The 22153-nt window shown below is 37.8% G+C and overlaps 2 protein-coding genes across 3 annotated transcripts; one reads left to right on the top strand and one right to left on the bottom strand.

Moving 5' to 3' along the window:
* Positions 1-970: 970 nt before the first annotated feature.
* Positions 971-13178, top strand: syvn1 (synovial apoptosis inhibitor 1, synoviolin). Of its 2 annotated transcripts, XM_079838764.1 has the most exons (17): positions 996-1196; positions 3367-3403; positions 3709-3846; positions 3938-4030; positions 4124-4276; positions 4977-5025; positions 5253-5356; positions 5575-5701; positions 5788-5887; positions 5993-6058; positions 6279-6395; positions 6479-6636; positions 6718-6861; positions 6948-7088; positions 7185-7368; positions 7475-7587; positions 11832-13178. In XM_079838764.1, exons 2-17 carry the CDS (start codon positions 3398-3400, stop codon positions 11999-12001), a joined length of 1863 nt encoding a protein of 620 aa, XP_079694890.1. In that variant the 5' UTR covers positions 996-1196; positions 3367-3397; the 3' UTR covers positions 12002-13178. The 2 variants fall into 2 exon arrangements, with proteins under 2 accessions (XP_079694891.1, XP_079694890.1); XM_079838765.1 differs by lacking the exon at positions 3367-3403 and having other exon boundaries at positions 971-1196.
* Positions 13130-20797, bottom strand: gpr137 (G protein-coupled receptor 137). Its single transcript, XM_079838766.1, has 7 exons — positions 20307-20797; positions 20160-20209; positions 16443-16686; positions 15860-16003; positions 15646-15774; positions 13748-13866; positions 13130-13638 (listed from the first exon to the last, which is right to left on the bottom strand). Exons 1-7 carry the CDS (start codon positions 20649-20651, stop codon positions 13545-13547), a joined length of 1125 nt encoding a protein of 374 aa, XP_079694892.1. The 5' UTR covers positions 20652-20797; the 3' UTR covers positions 13130-13544.
* Between the last annotated feature and the right edge of the window lie 1356 nt (positions 20798-22153).

Raw genomic sequence — 22153 nt, 5'->3', positions numbered from 1 at the left:
CGACAGCACTCGCCGCGCTCACGATAATGTGCACGTGCGCCAGGCGCGTTCTCTCGCACGCACATATTCAATACAATTTAGAATTGATTAATGTAAATACAAGTTATATTTAGATTTTAATGTACTTAATTGTATGGTTTTTTTTATGATGTATTTATTAATGGCTGCCTGCAACTGGCAAAAGAGTCGAAAATGTTTAAAGTAATGTATTGGCGCAATTACGTCATTTAAACGAGTCGTTTTTGCCTCTCACAAACAGATGCTTCTTTGTTGGAATTTAATCTATAAAATAATCCATAATTTGTAAATGTTACCCTTGCAATTACTATATTGTAAACATTTAATTGTGAAATTTATATATTTTGATATGTTTACTACATTTGCTTTCATTTATTTTGGAGCTGTCCTCATTTGTCTTGTTTTTGAAACGATTTCTGTTCATTTATTAAGGATCACGTCATGCCCGGCTTTCAATTGTATTTAACTTTTTATTGTATTTTATTCATTTTTTTACACTTTTGACATAGTATCATAAAGAATATTAATTAATTAATCTGCTACGTCTATTAGTTACAATTAATATAGCCTACATAAATGTAAACATGGGTGAAGTAAGTATTTGATTTAATTTCAAGGCCAACGTTTAACAATCCCTAAAATAATTTTAAGTTTGAAAAGAATGCTGTCAAATGTGTTAATATCACTGATCTATATAGATCAGTGGTTAATATTTGTAAACATTTTGATGATTTTATGAAAAAGAAATATGTTTGTTTATAGCTTATCTGTTGAATTATTAATTGATTTATTAATTCATTTTTGTTTATCAAATCTTTAAAACCAATGAACCGATTCGTGGAAGCGAACGAACGAACGAACGAACTTGGCTAGTTGGGCTTGTGAACCGTTTATCGGGCTTTTATTTTGAAATCGAAGGTGATCTGCGGTTCAAAGCTGCTGTGCTGTCTTCACTCTACTGGCAGGAACGAGCGCTCGCCGGAAGTGAGGTGGCCTTTCTCGAGAGCAAGCGAAAAATAAACACGTAGCCATCAAGTGGCTACGAGTACGACTACAAGAGATCGAAAGCAACCGGACTGCTTTAGATGGAAGGATAGAAGCACGACGCAGCTACAAGAAGAAAGACGCAACAGAGACCGTCTCTCTAAAGCAGATATAGCGGATTCCCGCGGCTGTAGGTAAGAGACAGTGCGTGTCATGTCGGCATGACTGCTTTAGCTAGTCGGCCACTTCACTCCCGACTTCATACTTACAAACATATGCTTATTAAAAAATGTCTTGGCGGATTTAGTTAGTATTTATTATCTGTGTCGTAGATTAATAACAGCTGTCACACTGTCTTTCGTAGCCTTCATGTAAATGGGTGCTGCTTTCAAACAGCCTGCAGCTAAGAGTTAAAAAGACAAACATTCAATGTAACTAAAGCTTTATTTGGTAACACTTTCTATGAAGGCCATGCTTATAATGAATTATAGCTCAATTTATACTTTTTTATAAGTATTAATATTCTATACATATATTTAAGACTTAAGACCTATACTGCATTATAAGAACAGTTATAGTTACATCATTCATTTTCTTTTTCAATGTGCATGCTCATAATCCATTATACACTGATTTATGAGTATGCATTAGTCAGTCGTATTCCAATGATGCATTTATAAAGATGCAGCCTGCATTGCTACAATGTTATTATATTATAGTGACTATGAAGTTTTAGTCATTCAGATTTATTTCTGTCAAATGAAGCTATGTTGTGTTCTTATAAATACTTATTGGGAGTAATTTATGCAGTTGTTTACCTCTATAAATAAATCACTGATGGCTTTAAGTAAAGTGGAAACATAGGGTGCAATTTTAAGAAATTATGAAGATGTGCTCATTATACTTTGTAAGTGTTTTTCTTTTTTTGTAAATGTCAGTAATGATCAAAAAAATCCTGTAAGAAAATAATGAAAATCTTTATAATATAGAATCAGTGATAAGGTCTACCTTTAGTTTTCAGCTAAAATAAAAACTCAATGTTTTAACATTTGAAAACAAAGCAGTTAAAGGCACAATATGTAAGATTTTTGGATTCAAATATCCAAAAACCATTAGAACAGTTATATATTTTGTTGGCTTGTGTACTTACATTATCCCAAATGTTTCCAAGAATGTGTAAATGCAAAGAAATAAGCGATTTTAACCAGGACACAGACCACCTATCAATGACATCACACCAGCATTACGTTTGATTTCCATGGAAACACCAAAGATGCTTTTTTTATTTATATATATTGTTCAACACGCTTAGTCTTATTGTTTAAATCTCGTTTTCATGATTTACCGCGAGTACTATGTTTTACCATGTTTAATATCGCTTGAGCTTACTGCAGTGTGCAACAAGTGTCTAATAGTAGCCGCTGAGCGAACGCACAGAGAAGCATAATAACTTTCATTATAGCTTTCAACACACTCAAATAGTGTATCTAATATGACAAAACAACGCTGCGTTTGCATGACCAGAAAAAGCATAAGCGCTCGTCTGCGGCATAATAAAAGCTCCGCAAAATCCAGGCGTCATCAAGCTACGCCTTTGTTTTGAATAAGCGACATCTAGCGGCGGAAAATTACACATTGTGGCTTTAAGACAACCATACATTTTAGAATTATAATTTCATTGTTGTTCTGTAAAATAAATGTATTTTATTCATAATGATGATAATAATTAACATTGTCATTAATAACAACAATTCAATTAATAATTGTATTAAAACGTATTATAATATGTATTATCACCATGATTATTAAAGGGTTAGTTCACCCAAAAATGAAAATTCTGTCATTAATTACTTACCCTCATGTCGTTCGACACCCGTAAGACCTCCGTTCGTCTTTGGAACACAAATGAAGATATTTTAGTTGAAATCTGATGGCTCTGAAAGGCCTCCATTGGCACAATGCACGGTTCACTCTCAAGACCCTTAAAAGGTACTAAAGACGTCAAAGCGTTATGAATCAGTGAGTCGAATCATGATTCGGATCGCGTGTCAAACCGCCAAACTGCTGAAATTTGGCGATCCAAATCATGATTCGACTCACTGATTCATAACGCTTCGAAGCTTCATGAGGCCGTGTTTTGAAATCGTCATCACTATACAAGTCGTTATTTAGGGTTTTTTTGTGCACAAAAACTATTCTCGCCGATTCATAAAGTTATTGTAGAACCACTGTAGTGAGATGGACTTTGTAACAACGTCTTTAGTACCTTTTAAGGGTCTTGAGAGTGTAGAGTACCATTGTGCCAATGGAGGCATTTCAGAGCCATCAGATTTCAACTAAAATATCTTCATTTGTGTTCCGAAGATGAACGGAGGTCTGACGGGTGTCGAACGACATGAGGGTAAGTAATTAATGACAGAATTTTCATTTTTGGGTGAACCAACCCTTTAAATACTCAGTTCTTTATTTTTACAGTACAATAAGATGTCTTTTTTTTTTTTGATAAAATATTTTTTTAATAATAATTCTACGGGCAATTTTTTTGTCTTTAGTTGATCTCATGGCTGAAGCAGCTGAATGTTGTTAATATGCTGGTAATACTGATCTTTCATTGTGTCATGAAATGTTGCTTGTCCTAACAAAAGCTCATGTCCTTGTCATAAAAGCTCATGTCCTTTTATGATTTGTTTGTTTTCTCCTCTCTAGTGCAAGATGGTGCGAGCCACTCTGGTGACGAGCATCAGTTTGGCGCTGACTGGCGCAGTCATCGCCCATGCCTACTTTCTCAAGAACCAGTTCTACCCGACTGTGGTGTACCTCACCAAAAGCAGCCCTAGTATGGCAGTAAGTGGCCGCTGGTTTATTCAGTACCAAACGATGATGGAAAGTCAGGTGGACACTGTAAACTCTGATCTGTATACTTTTTCCTTGGCAGGTGTTATACATTCAGGCTTTCGTGTTGGTTTTCCTTTTGGGGAAATTAATGCGGAAGGTCTTTTTCGGGACACTAAGAGCTGCTGAAATGGAGGTTGGTGTCTTAATTTGCAAAGTGCGCATTAAGGGCAAAAAATAGCTATTTTTGTCATCCTCATTTGGATATTCTTTATTTTTTTCTTTTTAGCACCTGATTGAACGCTCCTGGTATGCAGTGACGGAGACCTGCTTAGCCTTTACAGTCTTCAGGGATGATTTCTCCCCTCGCTTTGTGGCCCTTTTCACTTTGCTGCTTTTCCTCAAGTGCTTCCATTGGCTGGCTGAAGACAGGGTGGATTTTGTGAGTGAATATTGAAATATATTAGGGGTATAACGATACACTTATGTCACGATACAATACTATCGTGATATTTTAAGCCAAAATAAAGATTTTTAAAAATAAAATAAATTAAAATAACAATATTATTATTGTGTTATTATCAGGACCCACAAATATTCCTGCATTGCATTACATTGTATTCAACAATATATAGTAGTTTAATGTAGTAATGTCAATGAAACTTTTTCTTTCCTCGTGCAGAAGCCGCACATGCACACGACTCTCCCACTATTAATGCACTATACATATAAGAATAAACCATCTAAAACATTTTGAATAATCATACTACTAAAATTTTGTGTGATATGGTGATTTAAATTATGTTTGCCCTTTCTCTTATTATGAGAAGTGCCGTTCACAGATGATAAATGCAATCAATCACAGTTCTAATCGCAAGAGAGTGTGTCAAAAGGACTGTTCCCAAACTGTAAATGGTTAGTTCATCCAAAGATTTTAAATTAAATTAAATAATTAAAGGGATTTAAGGAAAAAATCTGATTGTCCTCTCAATGTCTATGGTGGTTCTGGACATATTGTCCTTTTTATATCGCAATATCTCTCGATATAACGATGTATCGTTACACCCCTATATATACACATGTAGCATGATTTTTATATGATGACTTGATTACAATGTTTTTATTTTTAATTACGTTTTTAGATGGAACGGAGTCCAAATATCTCATGGGTCTTCCACTTCAGAGTTCTCTGTGAGTACATTATGCCTGGATTTGCTGCGGCCTGTTTTCTGTCGCACCAGTATATCTCTTACTTCCTTTTTATACATGAAACTACTTTACCAAATCATTTTTTTGGACATGCAAATTTTTGAGCTGCACCTGCATTTGACATTAGACTGCCTTATTTGGAGTCACTGTGTTGTGGTATTGCATCATTTGATGAGCGTGTCACTACTGTTCTTTTTTTTCTGGTACAGCTCTTATGGTGTTGCTGGGAGTGTTAGACTTTCTGTTTGTCAATCATGCGTGTCACAGCATTATAACGAGAGGGGCATCAGTGCAGCTGGTTTTTGGATTTGAGGTGAACATCAATTTAATTCTAGTTTTATTGTCTTAGCTTAGAAAAGTATCCTGCAAAAGTGAATATCATTAATACTAATTGAAGGCCCTAAACTTTCTCACATGGTGGCCCGTAACTTGATGAAGTTGAGCAATTTAGAAATCAGAACATATTTTGTACTGCTAGAGTTTTAAAATATCAATGGCTTTACAGTAATATGGATGCTGCATTTCTTTCAGTATGCGATTCTGATGACTATGGTCCTCACCACCTTCATCAAGTACACCTTGCATACGATTGATCTGCAAAGTGAGAATCCATGGGACAATAAAGCGGTATACATGCTATACACGGAGCTCTTTACAGGTACGTCCTAGAGAACCCTAGCATGGGATGGTTATGTATCAAAATAGCCCATTTACAGATTGACTGATGTTATATTTATCCTTCAGGATTCATCAAGGTGCTATTGTATATGGCGTTCATGACCATAATGATAAAAGTGCACACCTTCCCGCTGTTTGCCATTCGGCCCATGTATCTCGCAATGAGGTGAGTAATACATCAGATTCTAGCTATGCTGGTACAGTTTTTCGTCAACAGATAGAACAGCTTGTCTTTATTCTTTGTTGTGTGCAAAATGTTTGTCTTCTTCAGGCAATTCAAGAAGGCAGTAACAGACGCCATCATGTCTCGACGAGCCATTCGTAATATGAATACTCTGTGAGTGTCTGTAAAATAATTGAAAATACTTTAGTTTATTTAATATATTTTATTTTTTCATTAACATATTTTAGTATTCATTTCTTTATTTGTATTTTCATAGTTTTCAATTGTTTCGATGGTTTAATTATTTTTTAGAAAAAATTCAATCTGTTTTTATTGTATATTTAGTCTTTTTCTGAGTATTTATCAAATCACTGGTTGCCGTGCTTTGTCACAGCTATCCCGATGCCACCCCTGAAGACTTGCAAGCCACAGACAATGTGTGCATCATTTGCAGAGAAGAGATGGTGACTGGAGCCAAGAAACTACCGTGCAACCATATCTTTCACTCGAGGTTCATGTCCACTGATTGACAAATCTCACATTGGTATTGACATCTGCACGTATATTTCAAATAGTGTTTTCCTCTCATTGTAGTTGCCTTCGCTCATGGTTCCAAAGACAGCAGACATGTCCCACCTGTCGTATGGATGTCCTCCGGGCATCCCAGCCAAACCAGACTCCAGCCCCAGCGCCTGCACAAGCTCCTGCCCCTGCTGCTCCTGCTAATGTCCCCGTACCTCCACCTGTCAATGGTAAAAACGTCAAGAGGCGGGTTAATCTGCTGATATTTGGCTGTTTTGAGATAAAGATTGTATGCCTACTCCTTTGTGCAGTTGCTCCAGGTATGATGCCTCAGTTTCCTCCGGGGCTGTTTCCGTTTTGGGGTCCCTTCCCTGGCGCACCTCCTCCTGCTGCCCCCGGTGCACAGCCAGCTACTGACACTCCACAGACCAGTACCGATGGAACACAGGGATCAGGTGAGCACCTCTCATCTGTTCTATCTGCCTGTGAAGTTGTAGAATACCCATGATTCTCATATAAATTCACACCGTCTGTCATGTAGAATCAGGAGCCAGCAGCTCAACTCAGCCGACTGCAGACAGCACCTCTGCTGCTCCTGGAGCCATGCCTGGATTCCCCTTTTCCATGCCACCACCTTTCCCATCAGCTCCATGGCTGCCGATGCCTCCACCTCCACCTTTTAGTATGTCAACATGCTTTCTTATTATATGATACTTCATGTAGAAAAAAACCTTCCAAGTAAGATATTTGAGTAATCTGTGACATCCATGTCTATTAGTGTCATCCATGCCACCGCCACCATCAACTCTGTCCACCATGTCAGAGGCTGAGCTCAGAGAACTGGAGCAGGAGGGCAGGCGAGGTTTGGAAGCCAGGTTGCAGTGCCTTCACAACATCCACACATTGTTGGATGCCGCCATGCTCAACATTCACCACTACCTCAGCACAGTGGCTACATTAAGGTATGCAAGCATTGCTTAAAGTTTGATAGAAAGTGGCACATTCAGTTCCTACCTCTGAAATCCCTGTTTTCTTTCTTTCTTTTTTATTACTCAACTTCCTGTTTAGTCCTCCGAGATCAGAAACCAACACTGGTGAGACGAGTGCATCAGTGAATATGGAGTCCTCAACCTCCACGGGCAACACGGAAACCCCGAGTCAGGAGAACGAGGCTCAGAGTGGTGAGTGGGAAAAGGAAAATAATGCCACAACTTCCTGATTGACTGAGCTAACATTGTATAAAAAGAGTAATATTTGAATTGACACGCCCCATGATACACAGCATGACTGACATTGAAAAGTGCAGACATGAAGTCATAATATCTGAGAAATTTACTTCTTACAGTAAATTATATAATATTTTGTGTGTGTGTATAAATACAGTATATTGGCAAAAGTTTTGGGTCGCCTGCCTTTACATGCACATGAACTTTAATGACATCCCAGTCTTAATCCGTAGGGTTTAATATGGAGTTGGCCCACTCTTTGCCGCTATAACAGCTTCAACTCTTCTAGGAAGGCTTTCCACAAGGTTTAGGAGTGTGTTTATGGGAATTTTTGACCATTCTTCTAGAAGCGCATTTGTGAGGTCAGGCACTGATGTTGGACAAGAAGACCTGGCTCACAGTCTCCGCTTTAATTCATCCCAAAGGTGTTCTATCGGGTTGAGGTCAGGACTCACTCATCCATGTCTTTATAGACCTTGCTTTGTGCACTGGTGCGAACAACTGTGCAGTCATGTTGGAACTGGAAGAGGCCATTCCACAAACTGTTCCCACAAACTTGGGAGCATGAAATTGTCCAAAATGTCTTGGTGGGCTGAAGCATTAAGAGTTCCTGTCTTGGTGGGCTGAAGCATTAAGAGTTCCTTTCACTGGAATTAATGGGCCAAGCCCAACCCCTGAAAAACAACCCAACACCATAATCCCCCCTCCACCAAACTTTACACTTGGCGCAATGCAGTCAGGCAAGTAACTGTCCTCCTGGCAACAGGCAAACCCAGACTTGTCCTTCGGATTGCCAGACAGAGAAGCGTGATTCGTCACTCCAGAGAACACGTCTCCGCTGCTCTAGAGTACAGTGGCGACCTGCTTTACGCTACTACAGTCTGCATGCCTAGTTTCTTGATTTTTATACACCATTCCTTGATGATTCTAGCAGTGTTGCATGGCACATTATACTGTTGGAAACGGTAGGGAACACAGTTGCCATGAATGGGTTCAGATACCTGACAGGGATGGTGCTATTGGGATTATGTGGCCTAAAGTGTCCAAGTGTCCGCCCAACAGTGCATCTAGGTCTCATAGCCTCTATTGGTAGTCATTGTATCCGTGCTCAGCAATCAATGTGATGCACCAGGAATCTTGATTCGTCAGACCAGGCCACTTTCTTCCAATCATCCATGGTCCAATCTCTCTGATCTTGGGCCCATTTCATGTGTTGTTGGCAATGCCGTGCAGTTCGCATGGGGACTCTGCTGGGTCGTGTGGCTACACAGGCCCATATGCAGAAGGCTGCGATGAACTGTGTGCTGACACATTGCCCTGATCACCACTGTTGTAGCTGCTGTGTGACAGTCTCCGCTCCCCTCTGGCGGCAATGAGCTGCGAACGACACACAGCTGGACGCCTGTTTAACAAGCCACAAGGCACGCAGTTTCCGAGATTGAAGTTCCGAGGCGCCATGCCATCATAATTTGTCCTTTATCAAACTCTGATAAATCGGCAGCTTTTCCTATTCTGACACGGAACACTCCACTGACCGAAAGCCGGTCCTCGGGTGGTATCTATGCTGCTCTGTGAACTGCACTTGTGGCACTGTTCAGTTCAGGCACGCTGATTGCTCTAGGCTGGGGGTGGTCATAAATCGTGTGTGTGTGTGTGTGTGTGTGTGTGTGTGTGTGTGTGTGTGTGTGTGTGTGTGTGTGTGTGTGTGTGTGTGTGTGTGTGTGTGTGTGTGTGTGTGTGTGTGTGTGTGTGTGTGTGTGTGTGTGTGTGTGTGTGTGTGTGTGTGTGTGTGTGTGTGTGTGTGTGTGTGTGTGTGTGTGTGTGTGTGTGTGTGTGTGTGTGTGTGTGTGTGTGTGTGTGTGTGTGTGTGTGTGTGTGTGTGTGTGTGTGTAGGAGAGTAGGAGGTGCCTCTATATTATTTGCACCTCCTACTCTCCTAGTCAATCAACTATTACAGTTAAAGGGATACTCCACAGTTTTTTCATATTAAACTGTTATTCCCTTAACTAAGACGAGTTGATACCATAGACAGTAAAAGAAATGGACACAGCGACTAGGGATGGGCATTTTTGTCAATTTCTCATTTCGATCATCGATAGGTCTCAAAAACGAGTACTCGATTACTCGGGGGCGGGGCATGTGCAGGGGGCGGGGCATGTCCGTCATTGAGATAATGAAAACTGGTTGTTGACAAATACAAACGTGACATGAAAACAGGTATATGAAAACATGAACATATAAAAAAAAATAACTGCTAGATTATGATGCATAAATGTCTCTGAAAAAGAAACATCTTTATAAAATGACCGTCTCAAATAACCAAGTCAGTAATATCGAGCATTGCCTTTGAGCTGAAACTGTGAAATAACACCACCCTGCAGAGCTTGCTAGCTGGTTAATAAACTCAACCAAACGCACCCTATATCAATATTAATATGAAGATTATTATGAACCTATTATGACATAAATCAACACAAAAGGACGTGAATGTACACATGAACTTCAGCATGCTAGATTTTACAAGGTAAGGGTTTGAAACGGAACATTTTGAATGCGCTGTTCCCTTAAGCTGATACACGGACTGAGACACGGACAACGAAAGCACACAGAAACAACATTTTATTAAAATCCTGTTCTCATTATAAGGCTTTGACAGATTGACTCTGCACATCATGCACTTAATTTTATTATTCATGATCGAAGCGTTTACAGACATCACTGCGCGTTTTCAAACTCATAATGAAAAACAATTTTAAATAAACTAGGTCTACTGTTAAAAAATACAAGAACAGTATAGCACTGCTGCATTACTAATATCAATGATTCAGACCTCCGGTACCGCGCAAAACGACGCAATAACCAATAAAAAAGAGACACATTTTTTTTTTTCAGGGCGATCATCGTTCTCATGATCGATGATCGCTGTCACGTTCAAGTACTCAATTACTCGACCACTGTTGCCCATCCCTAACAGCGACCCCATAGACTTCACAGAGAAAAAGTGAAGTCGTGTAGAAGCACTCACTTCCTGATGGCTGAGTGTACTGCGCAGCCGCAGACTGAGCTTGACGACGTAGATGTGACGTGACCAACCAGTCTGACAGTTGTAAGTCTTCTAGTAGTTGTGCAAAGTGAAATCTGAATCACGTTGTTGAAATATTTTGTCCTGTTGCTTTTGGCTTTCTATGGTCTTCTCGACATGCTTCTCCCTTTAACTGTATGCCTCCACGTCCCCCGATTGCCTCATAGACAGTAAACGATTGCCTACGAGCTTCTCCTCGGGTCTATAAGGTACAGCGCGTCAGAGTCGCGTGGTTATGACGCAATCGTTAGCCTATTTTTTACAAAAACGGCTTCTACGGGGCGATAGTGTAAGATACAAGGTAATGGAGCCTTTTATACATTGTCGTGTTTGTTTAGAAATAAACAATGGACAAATGGAGTCTTTAAACGCCTCAGATGCAAAGTTATTCGCTGTCAAAGTGACGCCAAAATGAATGGGAGTCAATGGGATGCTAACAGCAGGTGATGGCTTGGTTAGCAATGGCTGCCCCTATGGAAGGTATGCTTTCCGGAGGCTGGATTACCCCCTTGGTTGATACATACCTCTCTCGTCTCAGTGCGTGCACTTAATCGCTCTGACACGCGGTGACATTTTGATAGCACTTAGCTTAGCCCACTAAGCCCAGTTCATTCATTAGGTACCAAACAGAGATCAAGTTAGAAGCGCCTCCACGTTTTCCCTATTTAAATACAGTTACACGAATAGTTGAACGACTAAGTATGGTGACAAAATAAAACGTGGTGCTTTTCTAAGCGGGTTAAAAAAGGATAACTATAATGTATGGCGGAATGGCTCTTTTGAGAGTACTTCGACTCAGCGCAGTAAAAAGTCACGCCTGAAAAATCCAGGATTTCTCGCCTGAAAAATACTGGGCTTAGTGGGCTAAGCTAAGTGCTATCAAAATGTCACCGCGCGTCAGAGCGATTAAGTGCATGCACTGAGACGAGAGAGGTACGCATCAACTCGTATAACATAGTTTAATATGAAACAGTTGAGTATCCCTTTTAAACACATTTTTTTTTTTTTTTAAATGAATATGTTGTGACACACTGACATATTAAGTATGTTGCCAATTGGCTACCAGGCACCTTGGCCACATGTTAATTCCAGGGTTTATTGTTTCTCTTGTTCCTAGGTGAATCTGTAAATGGGGCTGCAGGCTTTTCTCGACCAGACTCAACCACAGAGGAGGACATTGACAGGAAGGAAGGAGAGGGAGATGAAGATGACGGCGAGCCGAGCGCCGCCGAGTTGAGACGACGTCGCCTCCGTAAACTGGAGACCACGCACACTCCCGACCACTGATGACGTGATGCTTAAAAACATGACAGTAGAAACGCTTCTTACGGACTTTTGGGCACTTGGCATGTTGAGATGTCAGATTATCTGAGGAGAGTTCATGTGTTCTTAGATGTTATCTGAACGAGGCACATCAAGGCACTTCCCACTGTATGGAGGATTTGTCATTGTCACGTGTACAGAAGATACTCAGGTAGAGAACTGGTTTCTGGGTAACCATGCGTGAAGATTTAAAGGATAAAGAAAAACCTTGCACCTTGAAGGTCAGCTGTGACTATTGAATCGAGTATTGGTGAGATTTTCCTCTCTGAATGTGATTTTTCTGTTTCTCAGAGGATCAACAAGGTTTGTGGATTTCTCATGTGCCCTTAAAATGACATTTTCCCCTCCTTTGTGTATTTTCATTATTTCTAGCTCGACATCATAGATTTTTCTTAGTTCTACTTTGGTTATGGGTAAAAGATGGCCATGAACCAAATATGAGTAAATTAACTTAATGTACATAATGTATAAAGTGTTTTAATGGGAGGATATGTACATACTGCACAATAAACTGTTCAAAACAGACTTGTGTACGTTTAGTGAGTGTATGAAGTATAATACTGTTCAGAAGTTTGAGGTCCGTTTTTGAAAGAAATTAATACTTTTATCTGGCAAGAATGTATTGCATCAGTCAACAATGTTACAAAAGATTTTCTATTTCAAATAAATAGAACTTTCTATTTATTTGAACTTTCTATTTATCAAAGAATCCTGAAATGTCAGTTTCCACAAACAATTCCAACATTGATCATAATCATAAATGTTTCTTGGGAAGCAAATCATGTCAGAATGATTTCTGAAGGATCATTTGACACCTGAGAATTCATGCCATCACATTAAAACAGAAAACATGTTTAACTGTAATATTTCACAATATTACCGTTTTCACTTTTGATCAAATAAATGCAGCCTTGCACAACAAACATTTTTTTACTGACCCCAAACTTTTGAACAGCAGTGTACATTCAATAATGAATGTTTATACAAATAAGCCAGAGTCAACCTAAGGTAATATTGAAATTGTTAATCAGATGAGATTATGTTTTTATGACATCACAATGAACAAATGAAAATGTAATTAAAAATGAAATTGTTTAAATTAGTTTGTTTTTTATTAAAGTAAATTGGGAAATATCAGAGCACAAAGTACCAAATTTATTGCTTCCATATGCACCATCTAAAATGGAAGGAAGGTCACCATCCCACACACAAAAATAACACCTGTTAATACATTTCAAAGATACTCTCATGAATGATAAAAAAGATAAATGTGGTTATAACTCCTTTATTCCTCCTTGTAGTAAAATCATTATCTGGTCCCTTTTATCATGAGCATCTAATCTTAATTGTGCTCCGCTTTAAAAAGTAAAGGTGCAATTTCAGAAGTATAGATGCTTCTGATGCGTATTAGTGCAAACAAGCCCATTGAGCTACTCAACAGGAAGAGGTAATGCTGTACTAAAGCCTGAGAAGGTCAGAGGAAGATCTCTGCAGCTTTGCATAGCGGTCAGGTCTGTGGAGTGGAGTAAAGCGAGTGGTGCTGGCTGAGCTGGTCGCTCTTGTTGAAGAGGAGTGGAGTCGTCTCACTCGACCCAAACCAGCTGTTGGTGCAGAGACGTGGTTTTAATCACTATATCATAACTGATGCCACAAGTGTTTTCAATGTCAAATATCGGAGTTGTAATCCTCAAAGCCCGAGGAACACATTACCTGCTATGAGCATTGATACTGTGGCTCCAGAGAGAAGCCGTGTCATCATCCATTCCACGAGGATCATCAAAGAAATATGACCGTGAGCCTTGTGTGTTGCACATGGCCGGGCTGCAGTTCTGAAATAAACAACAAAGCAAACATGTCATGCCCAGAGCTATTATTAAATACACATTTCATGACTGAACTCAAATTAATTTTGATATTTTGTGGGGATTAATTGGATTGATCCTTTAATAAAAAAACAGGAAACCAACATGAATGCAATTTATATATATATTAGGGCTGTCAAAAGATTAATCGCGATTAATCGCATCCAAAATAAAAGTTTGTGTTTACATAATATATGTGTGTGTACTCTGTTAATTATTATTTATATATAAATACACACACAAGCATGTATATATTTAAGAAAAAAATATTTTTATATATAAAAAAATTATATTTATATATATTATAGATTATATAAATGTATATACAGTATATACATGCAAATATTTCTTAAATATATACATGAATGTGTGTGTATTTATATATAAACAATAATTAACAGAGTACACACACATATATTATGTAAACACAAACTTTTATTTTGGATGCGATTAATCGCGATTAATCTTTTGACAGCCCTAATATATATATAAATTGGCAGATGTGAAACTAGTTTGCTCCCTTTCATCATCTTACATATTCTTTTTTTGTCATGGACCTAAATATAGAAAACACTACTGTTCAAAGGTTTCTTAATGTTTTTGAAAAAAAGTCTCATGCATAATATATGAATATATTTTAAAATGTAATTTATTCCTGTGATCAAAGCTTAATTTTCAGCATCATTACTCCAGTCTTTAGTGTCACATGATCCTTTAGAAATCATTATAATATGCTTATTTGCTGCTCAAGAAACGTTTCTTATTATTATCAATGTTAAAACTATTTCTATTTCTATAGAAACTGAAAAAAATTTTTCAGAAAATTTTTTCAGGATTCTTAGATGAATAGAAAGTTCAAAAGAACAGCATTTATTTGAAATAGAAATCCATTGTAACATTATAAATGTCTTTGTCGCCACGTTTAATCTATTTAAAGCATCTTTGCTGAGTAAAAGTATTAATAAAAATAAAAAATTCTGCCTCTGAACTTTTTAACCCTCTGCTGCTCTTCATGTGGCAGTCATATCAATTTCAATGATATGAATGCACTATATTTTAGTTCAATAATGTATATATATTTGTACTTTTTTACTATATTTTGTTTTTTATTAAATATGTTAAATGTTTATGGTGCTAAATTATATTTATGCAGTAGTTATAATCCATTTGTTCACTTTTTGAGCATAGACCTGAAAAGGAAATTTCCAACTTAAACTGTCATAAATCTTAAATGCTTTGGAGCACAGCCTTAAGTTTGGTCTCTTTTTTAAGACGACACATGCCTGATAAAATAGTTAAATAAAAATAAAAAAGATTGAATTTTACATTTATTGTTATGAAAAATGCACAAAAATACTGTTTTAATTATTATTTATATGAAATTTTATCCAAAGCACGTTTCAAATTTGAGCTTGATATCTCAAAAAATTATCTTTCAGTAAGATTTAGTTTTCAGTACAGTACTAAAATTTTCCACTAGAATAAATTACATTTATTTCCCATTAGTTTCCAATATGGACATTTTTGGCCACGAGCAGTACAAATTTGACTATTTTTTTGCATGACTGTCAGACTGTATAACCTTTTCTAAAAAAAAATGTTCACAAATTTTAACCTTTGCAAAGTTTCGTACCATCCGATGAAGTAAAAAATTCTAAACAAAAAACGAAATGTAAAATCTTTCAGTCGAAAAATGACCAAAGAGCACTAGAGGGTTAACACTCAGTAGTGTATGAGCGAAATAACCTTTTCTTGAGGAGGCTGGCGAACTCTGAAGATGAGAATGAGCAGGCTGGTCGGTAGCAGCTCCCAAATCAAAAGAACCGCTCCAAAGATAATGTAGCCTCTTTCTCCAAGTTCACTCTGAAGGTCAGCCTTTGAGAAGAACACGCAACCATCACAAACTGACCAGTGAGAGAAACACCTTTTCATTAGCAACCAACGAAGTGCAACTGCCCACCTGATCAGAAATGTTGTACCAGTCATAATCAAAAGCCTCGACTTTATGGTTCTGAGACAAAAACAGCACTGCAAGATTGTAGCAAGCCCTGCTAGAGAACAGCAAGATCACGCCTGCCCCCAGCACTGCAGTCCGGCAAAGCCCCTGCAAACACAAGTTGCTGACCTTTGATGATTCAGTTAAACCATTAGTAAAAATGACTTTAGATTTTTAGCTTTTATCGATGAAGTAAGTGTTAAACATTTTTCTCCTGTGTCCTATTCTTCCATTATCCAGAATGGCAGCACAGCTGAAAGGTTTGTTTGAGCTGCGCCCTCTATTGTGTTATTTGCATTTCCTTCAGACTGAGGCTTATTATTTAAATTCTGGAGTGAAAGGGTCTTTACATTTACCCACAAAAAAAAAAATTTGTTCTAAAAAACAAACAGACCAGCCCAGGTAAGAAAAAGTAACGCAAAAGTAACAACGCATTACTTTTCTTAAAAAGTAACTAAGTAACGCAAATTTATATGCATTACTTTTCAAAGTAACTTTCCCCAACACTGATTGCGACTACCAGCTCAAGTCCTGGCAAAGTATGTACCTTACTGCGTAGACAAGGGGTGGAGGTGGTGGATGAGAATCGAGTTAACAGCAGCAGAGATGTGGCCAGACACACAGCTTCCAGGATAAACAGTAGGTCATTAACCAGCACCCGAACCAAAACCAGCCGCCAAGTATTTTCACCAGCTCCACCAGAACCTCCATGCTCTCCGAGGCTTGCGCAAACTATGTTGACGCACAGGAAGATGGCACTCATGGAGATATACACACACCGAGCCGCCCATCTAGAAATCAAACACACACAATTCTATGGAAACTTGTTTCTGCTACAGAATAAATCATAAGGTGATCGCAACTTTATACCTCAAAATTCTTCAAATGCCTCAAAACTCACAAGTTTATATAACACGGTTATGAGGAAAAAAGTCAGAATTGTGAGATTTAACTCGGAATTGCGAGAAAATGCCAGTTTGTATCTCACTGGCCCTCATTTATCAAAATTGCGTACACCAATTTTCCAGCGTACACCTGGCGTACACCCAAAACCACGGTGACTTTGAGATTTATCAAAATGGACGTTGGCGTACGGCACGCTCAAATCCTACACCAGCTCAGGAGGTGGTGTACGCACGTTTTGAGTTAGTGCGAAAATGCGCAGAAAAACAATTCCTAACACCACAAAACGCACTGACAAAGATATGCTATATTATGACCCACTGTGAAAAAAACAACAACAAATAAAGCCCTATTCGCACGGGATAAGTATTATCTGGGGACCTCGTGTGATTTAGGAATTACTCCCCCACATCTGAATTTTGCGTGGTGCATTCGCACGGGATAAGCTGTGATTTTACTCGAATTTACTGACTATCTCCCGGATATGATGTTACTTGAAAATGTTTTTTCGTTATATAGCTGTATGAAATTATAAACAGTCGTATCGATATAATTTTGATTGTTTTATAGTAATACAAATAATTTCGTTCAGTTAGAGAACAGACGCAATTAAAAACATAACTGAGCAATATAATAACAATATACGACGGAAGATTCAGTTTCAAAGCTAATGTAAAAGTGCCCATTTAAGCGAGTTGTCATTGTACTGTTCTGTTTTTGTGTTTTTCATTAAGAATAATATTAAACACACCATTCAAGCAATTTACTCCCAAGTTGTGCTCATTCTAAAGTGAAAGTAGTAGCCTATAATCCGCGCGGCCGCAGGGGAATAACGGTGCGCATTATATGCAGCCTAGCTCCATTCTTCGTGAAAGATAAAGATAGAAATGCGCACAGGACACAAAAACCTTGCAAAAATTATATCCGATCCGCCTAATCCCGGCCAAATAGATGCCGATTCGCACGGGACTATATTATCACAGGACCTCGGTGTTTGGCGAAATATGGTAGGTCATTTGCGGGGGAATTTTTACTTTACATATTACAGACATGGCCGATTTGCACGGGATTAAGATCACAGACATTCTCTGCGATTATTACAAATCACCAGAGCTCCCCACATATACTAATCCCGTGCGAATAGGGAAGTAATTATAAACTTCAGTGTTTATTTTTGTGCAACATGGACTTCAATGTTTAATTTGTGTGACTTTACCAAAGCATTTGATATGTATTCCTCCAGTTGCGAGCCTGTGCGCTTTACCTGACGTTGGTTAGGCCCGGCAGCTGCGCACGGACTGGGACTGAACATAATTCAGACTGACAAAATAATAAAAATGACATTCTTCTTCTTTTAAATAATAATAAAATAAATAATAATAATAACGACATTCTTCTTCTAAATAACAATAAGCGTCATTAATAATACAAATAATAAGAAGAAGAATCTAACAAATTGTCATGCAATTATATTAATGTGAATGAATGGTACTCCACATCACATCATAATCACTATTGTACACCCCAATACATGTGATGTGATACGAAATTAAATGCATATTATTTCAAAACACGTGCTGTAAAATAATGAATTGTGATAGGTAATTTCTCATCCAAAAAGCTATTTAAACTGGATTTCCACCGTACACCTTTTTGTGGGCGCCTTTAATCCCACTCTTTAAACTCCCAAATGAAACAATTTAGTTTTTTTTCCACTTCCCTGGTGATGGTCTCGATCTCCACGTCAGAGAAGTTTCGCTTCATTGCCGTCTTCCGAGTGTCCATGGGGTAAAATGAGGGCGTGGGGGAGGCAGAGACCTGAATATATAGGGGCGTGTTATTCTAATGACGATCGTTTTCAGCCGCGGCATTTATCAAGGGCAGGTTTTGCGTACGCCTGGATTTCAGAGGTGCGCACAGCTTCATAAATCAGGCGGTGAGAGGAGTGTAAGCATAATCTTACGCCAACATATACACCCGTTTCTACGCAAGATTGATAAATGAGGGCCATTGTATCTCTCTCACAATTGCAAGTTATAAAGTGCAAATTGCAAGTTATAAACTCGCGATTCTGAGAAAAAAAAAGTCTCAACTTCCTATTTTTGGCAGAAACAAGCTTCCTTACAATTCACATTAAACTAATGATATCTATTATTAGTTATGGAAAAATAACGCTAATAAAATTAATTTGCCCATTTGTTCATTTACATTTACTCACCCATTTACATGTTGTTTCAAACCTGCATCACTTTCATTCTTTTGCAGAACATAAAAAGATATTTTGAAGAATGTTGTTAACCAAACTGTTTTGGTCTGTACTCTGTAAATATATCTAAATACCAATTCAGATGCAGCCTCTGAAAACAAATCATGGCCATTGTAGCCTAAATGTTTATGTTCAATAAATTCTAATAAAATATTTATTTCTAAAGCTACTTTTTAGAATAGCTATTTGATGCTTTTCTTATATAACACAATAATGACTTTAAATTATCTTTTGGGGGTAATTTCTCAGCTAAATTTGATGTGCGATTAATTAGTATTAAAGGAGAAGCACTTTAAAATGAAAATTAGCCCATGATTTACTCACCCTCAAGACATCCTAGATGTATATGACATTCTTCTTTCTGACGAACACAATCGGAGTTATATTAATACATTTCCTGATGCGTCCAAAATGTATAATGGCAGTGAACGGGGCTCACGAGTTAGAAGCTCAAAAAAGTCCATCCATCCATCATAAACGTACTCCACACGGCTCCGGGGGGTTAATAAAGGCCTTCTGAAGACAAATTGATCGAGTTTTGTAAGAAAAATATCCAGATTTAAAACTTTATAAAGTAAAATATCTAGCTTCAACTTACGCAGAAAGTGTAATGCCTCTCGCAGTTCAAAATACTTACGCTATGTCCGAAGTCATACATGATGCCAGTCACGTTTTTTTGGTAAGTTGAATACAGAAAGCGTCTAGCGGAAGCTAGATATTTTACTTTATAAAGTTTTAAATATGGATATTTTTCTTATAAAACTTCACTTCAGAAGGCCTTTATTAACCCCTCGGAGCCGTGTGGAGTATGTTTATGATGGATGGATGCACTTTTTTGAGCTTCAAACTTCAAACTTTTGAGCTCGTAAACTTTTGAGCTCTTTTGAACTCCCATTATAAAGCTTGGATGCGTCAGGATATTTATTAATATTACTCTGATTGTGTTCATCAAAAAGAAGAAAGTCATATACACCTAGGATGGAGTAAATAATGGGGTAATTTTCTTTTTAAAGTGAACTACTCCTTTAATTGATTATACATTTTACTCTTTTGACAGTCCTCCTAATTAATATGCATGTATGTGAATGTACTCACAGTCCTTTGCTGGGCTCAATGTCGAATACACTTCTGACTTTGAGCAACTCCTGTCAAAATGAAACATTGTTATTAAGGAGTGGATTGATTTCTCAACCGAGCAAACATCTTACAAATGTTTCTCAATGTAACTTTCACTTGACCTACCTGAGTAAAGTAAAGGTTGAAGAGACTCAGAGTAAAAAACTGCAAGCACACTGGGAAGCAATAAAGAAGCCAGTAGACTGGAGTGGGCAGGCGGTTGGCCGCAAGGGCATCGTGGAAATAAAACGAGAAGAGTGTTGTGCGAAGAGCTGCCCAGAACAGGCAAAGAAAAAGAAAAATACTCTGGTAGCTCCATCGCTTATGCCGGTAGAGTAACAGCAACCAAAGCTGAATGTATACGACTAAAAAAAGACCCCCGTAAAGACAGGTGTAAAGAACCGTGACGCCCAGCTGTACTGATGGGGCCACGGCTGGTCTCATGGGAGAAGGTGGAACTGAAGTGTGCATTATGATGATAGATGTACAAATGTAATATAATACAATGTATGGACAAAAGCTTCAAAATAAAATAAAACTAAAATGGTATAAAATGTCAGTATAAATCATATTAGCAAAAGGGTCAAACTAAATTCAGGCATACTGTATTTGTCTGACTATCATTAGTCTGATTTATATTATATTACATTGTGTCACATATGAAGCCAGGATCAAACTGCACGACGAGAAAAACACACTTCTGAAAAGTCCTTTATGTGAATTCCCCTTATCAATCAATCTGTGATCTGCAAAATAAAAGTGAAAGCGTTTAATGAAACTAAAGTAACACAGCTTTACATCAACTCAAACGCTGGCTCTGAATGTCAACACCTTCTTCCTAATCGAAAACAAAAGCATCTTTTGTCTGAAAAGTTGTGACTGATTGCGAGTTTTGACAGAATGAGTTTCGCGAATGACAGCCCGGCGTTTGTTTATTCGCTAGACCTGTTCATCTGCATCTGCTTATTCGGAGTAACGTTACAGCACAAATTATAATAGTGTTTAACTGTTTACTAATTCTAACACTCAAACATTTGTATCAAAACGACTTATACTGATATAAAGTGGCTAACTTAGCTGTGTGGCTAACGTTGCTAGATTGAGTTTAAAATCGATGAACTAGTTCATAGGTCGGCTTTGACATAAATATGCGGCACACGTTTTAAATAAATTCCCCTAAAATATCACAACAATAAATTCAACAATACCTTACAAATGACTAAGACAGTGTAATCGACGTAACACATCCAATAAATCCTTTCCTTCATCACTAAAGTCCCGTTCGTGTTTATGCACTGCCTTATCAAACGGACTCAAAATGGCGACATCTAGCGGTACATACTGGTAATGAAAAACGTAAATAAACGTGACTTCCTCCTCTTGCAAGACCACGCCCAGCACTGAGAATGGCAACGAAAACAATGAACTCTAAAAATATACCGAGGAGTGGAAAGAGTAATAGAGATATCCGCCATTTCATTTTTGTTTTATTAATGTCATAAACCAGAAAAATACAATGAGACATATTCATTCAAAGTAAAGATACAAAGAAACTAAAGTAAAATAAAATAAAACAGTGCCAGAGGATAAGAACAACATTATAACAAAAAAAGGGAAAAGGGTGCTACGTTACAACATCATCTGCTTACAATGTTATAAGCTCTAATTTATTTACTAATTTTCTTTTTTACTTGTGCAATTACACAAAACAATAAACATTGAAATACTTTTTAAAGTTTTACACCAAGATTCACATCTCCAAACACAGAAGACCAGAAAAAGCGAGCTGGAGGATAAACAATATTAGTATATTTCTAATGTGGTTATTTGAGACTCTATTTTGTAAAATATTTGTATTACCAATAAATATTGGTATCTTCCTCCTGTGGTGTATTTCTCATATAATATTGTTTTCAAACCAGTAAGCAAAAAAAAAAAAAGATTAATTTTTTTGTTGCAAAAATAATGTCTCT

This window comes from Gobio gobio (genome assembly GCF_949357685.1).
Source record: "Gobio gobio genome assembly, chromosome: 16".
Classification (NCBI taxonomy): Eukaryota; Metazoa; Chordata; class Actinopteri; order Cypriniformes; family Gobionidae; genus Gobio; species Gobio gobio.
Note: the sequence above shows the minus strand (reverse complement) of the source record. Positions and strands in the feature narration are given on the sequence as shown.